Source organism: Trachinotus anak, unplaced genomic scaffold (genome assembly GCF_046630095.1).
Source record: "Trachinotus anak isolate AG129_WGS33_773 ecotype Australia unplaced genomic scaffold, CSIRO_AGI_Tana_v1 ptg000007l, whole genome shotgun sequence".
Classification (NCBI taxonomy): Eukaryota; Metazoa; Chordata; class Actinopteri; order Carangiformes; family Carangidae; genus Trachinotus; species Trachinotus anak.
In genome coordinates, this window is record NW_027273858.1 from 19,614,663 (window position 1) to 19,625,000 (window position 10,338).

General features: G+C 39.3%; 1 protein-coding gene across 1 annotated transcript; it reads right to left on the reverse strand.

Moving 5' to 3' along the window:
- Positions 1–8,140: 8,140 nt before the first annotated feature.
- On the reverse strand, positions 8,141–9,871 carry mxtx1 (mix-type homeobox gene 1). Its single transcript, XM_071481268.1, has 2 exons — positions 9,522–9,871; positions 8,141–9,040 (listed from the first exon to the last, which is right to left on the reverse strand). The coding sequence occupies exons 1-2, from the start codon at positions 9,735–9,737 to the stop codon at positions 8,279–8,281; spliced, it is 978 nt and encodes a 325-aa protein (XP_071337369.1). The 5' UTR covers positions 9,738–9,871; the 3' UTR covers positions 8,141–8,278.
- Between the last annotated feature and the right edge of the window lie 467 nt (positions 9,872–10,338).

Here is a 10,338-nt window from a genome sequence, read left to right on the forward strand (position 1 = left end):
TGAAAAACTCTGAATGCTCTGGGAGATCCCAAAGTCAGCTAACAAATTAGTACATTCTACAGTGATAATAAGGACACAGAGGTAAATCTCACCAATCACGAGTCAGCATCTGACTGTAACACATCTGTTCACAGGTCCTCTATATAAAATACGTATGTACTTCCATACCAACTTTTGGTGATTGAAATACTGTTGATAGAATTAGGCATGTGATCTGTTTAAAGCTAATAGGCTACTCACCAACTACCATAGTCATAAAATACATAAAAATGCAATCCCTGACAAGTAAATGCATGACTACCAAAATCATCTTGTCTTAAAACGCTAAAATGCCAAATTCACAAAGCTCCAAAAAGTCAAAGCATATCACTCCAGCATAAATATATTATCTTGTTTTAGGGAGTTTGGCTTGTTTAAACTTGCTTTTTTGTTTTGACATTGCAAATGCATAATGCAGCTCCTGTGCTTTTTAAAATTGCATGTCGTGAATCAGTCAGTGTTCAAATTGTGCAGTTGAAAAAGCAGCAAAATATACCTGCAATACAATCTGCATCATATTACACAGTTCACTGAAACACAAACTCATGATAATCAACTGAGTCATAGTTGACAGGAAACAGAACTTCTTCCTATTACTGGTATCTGATTCTGTGCGGGGATGTAACAGCATTATTATAATGCAGCAGTGTTATAAGAAATCATACAATAACAGCAGCTGAGCTCACATACACTAACGACTGATTGCCTGAAAAATACTGTTAACATACACTTTTACATGCACATGCAGAATGTATTGAATTCTATTATTGAATTTTCTTAAATTAAAAATAGATTTGTTCTAGTTTATGTAGGCATATACACAACATTGGCATTTTGGTTGTTTTTTTTTCTCTCTCCCTTTTCTCCCTTTTCAGTGTTTCCTGACTGAACCTTAACTGTGTCCCTTCACGGGTTTATCTCTTGGTTGATGGTCCCTAGATGGATGTGGACTGTCCAATCAGCCGCAGGGGGCGGGGTCGAGGATTCTCCTGCTATCATCACATTTGACAGCTGCTGCAGCAGCTCACATGACCAAACAACAATTACCTCATACATGTAGTACTCCTGCTGAAGGTGTTGCATCTGAGACATGGCTCCGTGCACTGGGCTGGGCAGGCGAGCAACAAGGGGGCTTCTGGGTGAAATGACAAAACTCAGCCTGCCGGGATGATCTCTGATAGAGGCACCTCACACTGATGCTATAAAGACTCCTAACATCAGTTACTATTGTATTACTCCATCCCCACAGCAGTAGGTGGGTAAATGATACAGCACAGTCCTTGCTCATTATAAGGCAAACCACCACCAGTCTGCACAACTTCATACTATTTTACTGCCCATGTTTGATGCTGTTAACTCTTATGTGATGTATATCATGAATCTGTATCAGTATTAACCACCATGTGTGTTGTTTGACATCTGGCGAGTCTGTACTCATGCTGCTCATGAAGTTATTCTCTTTAAGTTATTTTTTCTGCCATTTTGCCTTTATTATAATATAAAAAGAAGGGGCACTGCAGATCTTCTGGTGCAGCCCCACATCATGCAAACATAAACATCTTTATTTTAAAATTATAGTTAAGATCTAAATATTATGTAATAATTCCACAGGGACATTGGATATTCCTGTGGAATTATGTTTTGATAATGACAAGACATTTAGATCTTGTCATCTGATGTGATGATGCATCCATTAAAATCATATCTAGGACCTGAATATTTCACTCACTGTGATATTATGTGACCAGGCATATTGTGTGTTGTGACACCAGTTCTAGTTATTTTTAAGAGGAATATTAGGTATTAAAAGGTGGGTAAGTTATTCTTATTAAAAACAGATTATATCAATATATACAGTATAGTATGTATAAGCTTAGGTGGATTTTGCCTCTTCTACATCTTTGCTGACACTGACTGTGTTTTTGTGCCAGAGTTAGTTTGATTTTCATGTCATTACTTGCCTAAACTATATTTTAGAGTATTGACATGTTACATTCCCACAGGGATTTATAAAGTATCTGAGTAGTTATGTCATGTATTGTGTCAGTGTCCATCCCACGTTGACTTATGAGGCACTTAAAGGTTGCAAACTTGTTACATGTAACATTAGAATTAAAAATAAAACTTGAGGCCCAAACTCAACAAATAAAATCTGCCACAAAAAAGGTTCCTTATCTAAAATATGCCTCAGCAGGCAATGCAGCTTTAGGGTTTATGACTCAAGATGCACTGGCACAAATTTTGGTACAACCCTTCATGGCTCCAAGAGGATCAATCCCAATGGTTTTGATGATCCTCAGATCTTTCCTGTGGTGCCAGCGTGAGGGAGGCATTTGTGGTTCAGGGCATTGGATGGATTAGGTGCAGACATTCATGGTCTTTGTTAACTTTAATGATCCCCTGACTTTTCATTTAGTACCAAACATTAAATGTTATCTAACACTTTGCTTAATATATGCAACAGCTTGGTTTTCTTTCCAATAAGCATTACAGCCTCTCAGACCATACACTCTTTGCCTTGATTAATAACCATCCAACCAAAAGAGCTCAACAGCAATGAACACAACAAACACAGCCTTTTCTTTCCAGGAAGCCCATTAAACCTGTTTCTTAATGAGACAATTATTTATATTACATAAATGTGATATTATGCTTCTGATCCTGTTATATTTTAAGTTTTTTTATTCCCTTGTGTTAATACTGAGAGTTTCATTTTGATACTCATATACTTTCTGTGGTGTTTAATAATAAGTTACTAATGTCACCTTACCCAGCCACACATTTTTATCTCCGATATGAGAACATCCCTGTTATATTCTCGCGAAGAGTTACGCATGTAAAACCTCCATTGTTTTTTAAGGACAGTTTGTGAAGGGCACATATTGCGTTCATGCAGTGTTTCAGGTTTATTAGGTTGCTGTGCTGTAGGTTAGCGCTTGGCAGGTACCAGAAGACATTGCTGCCCAGGAGTTCATTAGTGAGCTGCTGACCTTATTTCCCATGTGCTTGACATTTAATATCAACTGTCTATTTCTGTATGGAGCTAAGTTTAAAGGTGGAGGCTTCAATAAAATATATTGGTTTTGCAGCATTGTGCATTTCAGCGTATTCACCTGTCAATATGCTGAAATGTAAACATGACACCTGCATGTTCACTCTTTGTACTCTCAACAGAGACTACGATGCTTGAATGGAAATAAAAGTGTGTACATGTGCATTGCACACTGAATGAATATGAATGAAAATACAAATGTTCAATAGTATAGTATTACATCAGTCTATTTCCAGAGAACTGCAGTCTGGCTGGCAAGTGGTTCTATTTTGGGAAAGGCAAACAAATGCAAGAGCGGTTCACTCCCATGTCTCCAATCCAGTTTCCAGATACTATGTTCTAGATCGTATAGTATGCACATATGATCACACATTCAGACACACACACATTTCCTCCCTGTTCCCTGTCACTGATCACAATCAATCACAGTCTTGCAAACCAAGGATGAGGCAGTAGACGGGAGAGAGTGGCGCAGTGCAATCACAAAGCTCTCAGATGAGCTCCTAAATTAGACCGTGTGGCCAACGTGGACTCCCTGGGAGGGTTTGGTTAAATTACAGGCCATATTTTTAGTGAAGGCTAGGCTTCATCCCTGTGTCTGCCAACAGCTGAGGACCATCACTCACACGCCTGTCTGCCCCCAGTTTGTTCAGCACCGGAGCTGTTAACACTTGTGTAAGTCTGGGTGTGTTTGGTGAGCAGGAGCAAAATGACGACATTCCTCAGAAACAGTTTAATGTTTTGTTGCTTTATATGAGTGTCAGTGTGCGCATAGGTTTGCACGTGATTACAAATAATAATTCACCTCCAGTGTTGTGGCTGAGGACACTGATAATCATTCTTTGGATCATGTGTGTGTGCGTTACAGTCACAGATGTGCCGAGAGGCAGAGAGGGGGAGCATGTAGACGTCTGCAGCAGAATGTGGGTCATGTCAGACATGTTGGTCATGCAAAAACATCACTAGACACCTTCAACCACAGACGCACACACACACACACGAACACCCTCATCACATGAAGTGCTCAGCTGAGTCAACAACGACATGTCTGGATGTAGGCTAATAGGTAAAGGGGACGGACCTTTGTATTATTTAGTAACCCTGAAACACATGATAAGCCACATGATGCTACACACTACATGTTAAATTGTGGATCCGCTGTAAGTCAGCGTAGCTGTAGAGGAAATGTTTCTGTTACACAATCACTGCTGACCGTAACAAGGTCAAGATGAGGAGAAACAAGCTAAACCACTTACAGCAAACACTGGCAGCTGATTAGCACCATGAATATTTCTTTCAAGCATGTATAATGGGAAGATCCTCTTTACAGCAACATCTGAAGGTCTGATGGATAATAGTGTTTTCACTCGTGATTCATACTTAATCAGCGTGGGAGCTGTCAAAGGATCACGTCAGATCTCAGTTTTCTCATGAAGGTAAACAAACATCAACAATATTTCACACATGTATTTCGAAATGAACATAATGGCAACCATTACGTATCTCCAATTCTGGGAAAGTTTGTTCACCAGCAACATTGTTCCAGTAAATGTTAACAGTTTGAGGAGGAATTATGAAACAGATCACAGTTGTCTCCACTGACTCCGAGTCATCTGCTTCAGTGTTGTGTGTGTGCATGTGGCTTTATTCCAGGAAAATAATCAACGCATGCTGTTAAAGGGCTCATATTTCATATTTTTCTGGTGTTTTATTTTATATTTTGTTATCTCTAAGCTTCTCTTCTGATTGGCTGACTGTTTTCTGAGTGATCAAATAAAACTATAGCAGATTTCAGGTAAACACCTGAAAACACCTGAAATTAAATCCTGCAAGGCCAGGCTTGTGGCGTGGCTGAGAGCGTTGACTGCTTTGTTGTGACATCACAAAGTTGCAGAAGTCCTGACGGCTCATTTTAATTAAGGCTCAGTTTCTGAATACAGGCTGTGTGCATTTCTCTGTGGACTGAGGCTTTGATACTTTCACAGTATTAATATAGAACCTAGACCTGCTTTATAATCACAAACACATGGACATCTCACTTTGTACTTCTGTACTGAAGTCAAGTGAAACTTCTCTATGAGCAAAACCTTTCATATATAAAAAGTCATGTGATCCACTGTTAATATAAAAACATTGAGCTTTAAATTTTGTTCAGATTACTCATGTATTAAGATTTTCTGTACATTGATGTACTAATAAATTATGAATTATAACGCTGATTAATTTATAAACTGCTCATGCATAAATCATTTATTTTTATCCATTCTGAGATTTGTCCACTCTCCACAGGAGAACATTTTGGGGGAAACAGTGAGTGCTTCTTTGTGGTCACGTTTTCAAAAAAGAAATAACCATTTCCAGCTTTAGTCCAAAACTACTGGTTTGAACATTAGAAAGTCCTTAATGAAATCATACTTTGGTTTCTTGGCAGTTTTCTTTTCCCTCAGCTGTCTGCATCTTGTTTGTTGAGCAAAATGCTGGCGAACACCTGCCCTACACACGTCAGTCGCCAACAGTCTGCGACATTTCCTCTGTTGAGCTGTCTTTAGTGGGTACAGCAGGCCGAAGAGTCACGTTCCCTCCTGCCTATTGTGTGTTTTTTCTGGGGACAGGAACCCACGCTAGACACTAACAAAAGGACAACACCCTTCCTTGCATCTTGAGGATGAAGGCAGGAGGCCAAAACAGTATAAACAACTTGAGCACATTTCACTCTTGTGGGAAACAGTGTGAAGCCTCAAGCCTAACATCCTGTGAACTGTCTTGGGCTTTTTCTGTTGCATGTTTGATAAAGAAATATGTGTTGGGGTCAGGTCAGGGGAAAACAGAGGGCTGATACACACAGGGGGCTTTGGCAGATGGTAAAAAGATGATATTTCTTTCATCTTGACCTGACAATTTAACCCTTAGTACTTTTTGGCGGACTAACTGATGCTCAGTTCAGGAAAGTAAAAACAATAACTCTTAAATCAAACTGGGAGTGGTCTTTTCTATATAGTGTTGAATAATAAAATGGAGCCTCAAAACTGGAAAAATGTTGTAAAAGGTTATATAATATTGTTTGTTAAAGCAACTATAAAAGATATTTTATAATAACAAAGTATAAAATGACAATGTGAAAACAGTGTGAAAGTGGTCGCAAGTAGTGATTAATAGAATATAATGACATGATATTATTAAAACAACATACATATAAAAATTCTGTATGCTTATTTATGTTTTTCTTAATTTTAAATGTGTTTATCTTCTTATTCTGGGAAAGTGGTCTCAGACTTTTGGACCCTACATAAATACATACATACATACATACATACATACATATTTGTATGGGACATATGTCAATATATGAAATCACTGCAATTTCTAACAAGTTTCATGTATATTTTTTACATGTATGTTTTTATTTCATATGTACATATACTGTGTTTTATATAGTCTATGGAAATTCTATATATGTACATTTATTACATTACATAGGGGATTGTTTGGCTGTCTGGCCTGTACCTTTGCTGTTTTGGTTCACAGCAGTTGTAGTTGGTGAAAAACAATGGAACATTTACAAGTTTAGGAGCCAGATATTTCCCTCCAGAGCTGTAGAGACCAAAATGGAGCTAAAGGGGTTTAATATTAAACATCCATGAGATAGTCAAGAATGACTCCAAATGGATGATAATGATATTCTGTTTGCTGGATGTTTTAATTTCTAACAAATTCATCATATTAACGATATGTCAACGATATGTTGTGTTCACATCTGGTTTCTGCTGCCTCCAAGTGGCCAAATCAGTTATTGCTGGTTTAAATAATTACAAAAGTGTAAAAATGCATATACATATACATCTTCGCTTCTTTAATCTCCAATCAGTTAGCCAAAATAGCAAAAAAGGAGCTTCTGAACTGTCCTTTGAACACCATCAGTTCATAAAATAAATTAAAACTCTTCCATCTTTCATTCATCTGTCACTAGCTCATTTTATTTTTCAGCTTCTTAATTTTCCTTTTTTTTATCTTGAAAAAAAAGCTTTTTCTCATTACATTTACAATGATTAGTTCAAGTTTGTGTGTGTGTGCGTGTGTGTGTGTGTGTGTGTGTGTGGCTAACATTAGTGGAGCAACTGAGAGAACTGTGTAGCTAGCTACCTAGCTGAAGTTAACTTTCATTAACTTTTGTCATAAAACTACAGCAGCTACTGCTTGTGTTGCTAATCATCCACATCCTGAGCTGCAGCTGTATCGCTCCACAAAGCATTTTAGTTAGCAAGCTAACGCTAACAAAAATAGCTTCTTCACACTTCATGGAAGTTCACAGACACCATTTTTCTATCTTTATAACATTATCTGCTTATTCAAGCACATGGTTTTGGCTCTACAATTTATTGATCTGTTCAGCAGCATTTTGGACTTATCTGATGATCTTTTACTATATTTTGTAAGTTTTACAGCTTCAAAAGTCAAATCTCAACATATGAAATATCTGAAATGCTTTTTAGGGTAAAATACTAATAATACTAAAAAACATAATTTCATCATATTGCACAAAAAGAGAGATTTTCTTTTTAACCAGCTAAAAAAAACATGATCTTATTTTTCAAATAAGATTTTTTTTTAATTTGGAGCAAAAGCCTTCATTCTAGGCCTCGTACCCCCACAGACAACTGAGGTTTCAGTCACAGAGAGATCAGTAGCCCTCTCCTTTTTCTCCCAACTCACAGGCACCATCTACTGGTTGTAGTGTGTGACCTATTTTTTCTCCCAGCTTGATGGCAAATCTGTCACATCTGGATACCAGAGGAATTCATGTAATGGATTCGACTCTGTTGACATAAACAAGTAGTCTTATTGGTTGTAAATTAACCAAAATATTGGGTGAAAAATAAAAAGAAACTGCATCATGCTTTATTACTACTGATTTATTTGTATAAAAGTGCAGAAAATCATAAATACAAGTTATAAATAGTGAATAGGTGAATAAATACATTAACCAAAACAAGCTGTTGTCAGTGTGGAATAAATAAAAAAGCATGTAGAACTGTAGGATTTTGAAAATATGGATCCAGTTTCCGATCTTTTGGCAGAATCTTTGGAGTTTTTCTATGTACGTATCTCAGAAGCAGTACACAAATGACTAGAATCAAAAAAATACATATGATTTCTAAGTGTCCATTGTAAATCCTTATAACAGCGTCATCAGCAGAAAGCCATTTTCTCCCCAGTGGCATGATTATCCAGTCCTTCTCCTCCCAGCCAGTCCTCATTCAACTCCCCTAGAATCTCCTGCAGGGACAGCTCAGGCAAGGGGGCATGCTGGATCAGCCTTGGCTGTCTGGACTCCCCGCAGCCCTCCAAAGCAACCCCGCTCCATGAGTCCTCCAGCTGCGAGTACTGACCTTCAAGTGGTGGGCTGTTCTCCAGACTGGCATCCCAGTATCCAGAATCAGGGGTGTCTGGGGTGGAGGAGTGGGAGGTTGAGGAGGTCATGTATGTCTGCTGCTCTGCTGATCCTGGATACATGAAGGCTGCAGCCTGGCCGGAGCTCGAGCTGTAGTTTCTCATCCCCATGGGAGAGTGGCACCACAGTGGCGAGTGAGGGGAGGTTTCGCTGCCTGGCTGGGACCAGTAGCTCCTCACGGGTGGGCTCGAGCTGCTGCCCAGCAGTCTGCCCTGCTGGAGCCCATACATGGAGCCGTAATGTCCATGCTCCTCAGTGGTAGAGTAGGCTGGAGGACACTGTCCATAGTAGCAGGTTTCTGCCATCTCCTCCTTCACCTGGGTTGGGTAGGCTGGTGGGGGTCCCTGAGGTGGCACAGGGATGGGGCCAAGCTGTGGCCTCCTGTTGACAACAACATGAGGTGGAGGGAGAGCCTCCTGGACTGGAGTATCAGACTGCCACAGAGCTTTCTTGGCTCCTTTGCACTTCAGGGTGCGAGCTCTTCTGTTCTGAAACCACACCTGAACAGGAAAGAGAGAAAAAGGAGTTTAGATTCTATGCAGGAGAGATAAAGCAACACATTCTGCTCTGTTAATCATTTTCTAGGCACCAGTGAAGCAAATCTGGTGTTTCTCAGCTTTCAGAGCCTGTTGTACACTCTATCTGTCCAGTCAAACAAGATCCTGATAAAAGAAGCTTGTGTCATCTCTAAAGATAAAGAAATAAAGTGATAGAGTGATAGCAGTATCTACATTTCTATGCAGGACGCATTTGAAAACAGAGGCTTTTTATGATAAGAAACCACAGTGCAAAATGCCTCACAGCACAACTGTATGTTTGTGGTTTCTGTATAACTGTATGTATGCTTATGTATAAAACATGCAAGTGTCTACTTAATCCACACTAGTAACCAGTCGCCCAAATAAGAATATATCATATTATATGATCTATTCCACAGATAAGGCTCTTTGCTATAAAAGGTTGCACAAGGTGACTGTGTACCTGGATGCGTGACTCTGGCAGGCCTGTGGTCTGGGACAGGCTCTCCCTGAGGCTGATGCCAGGGTACGGGTCGGTTTCAAAGGTGGCACGCAGGAGCTCCACGTGTTCCTTGGAGAAACTGGTTCTCTTCCTGCGGCTAGCGCTGCGAGAGGAGCCGCCGCTGGAGGCTGCAGATCTGGCATCATCTGAGGGAAGAGAGGAGAGCGCAGGTTTCATATCAGACAGGATCCAGAACAAATACTTTATTGCGAACCAAGGATTGTCTGTTCACTATATGCAACTAAACCATACACCTCAGCAACGCAGTATGTTGAATATGAACAGTGATGCATATAATTAGACTAAGTGCCTTGCCTTTTCCATCTACATGGTTTTGTTCTAATACTTGCAAATTTCTTGAAGAAGGAAGGTTTTTCTTTCTACAACATGCACAGAGTGATAATGTATATACACAACCCAGCAGAAGAATCTGAAATAAATTTTAAGGTGATTCTCTGCTACAGTGCCTGACACAAGTGATCCTAGTGCAGTAAAACCCATCCACCTGGTGCAGCATGCAGGTTTAATAAACACATTTACATAAACAAAGACAAAGCTGCAGATTATGAATAAAAGGAACATAACAGACTAAAAAAATATTGTTTTTAATTATCTCAACTAACAAAATCCCTTGTTTCCCTTTTCTTTTATAGACTATAAAACAGCTCTTACCATTGCTGGAGTCCTTCCACATAGCAGCAGTGAAATGAATGAAGTTCTGGACACAAATGGATTTCTAGTGATAGGACAGAGTTCAGTGTGTTCCTTCACTGAGAGT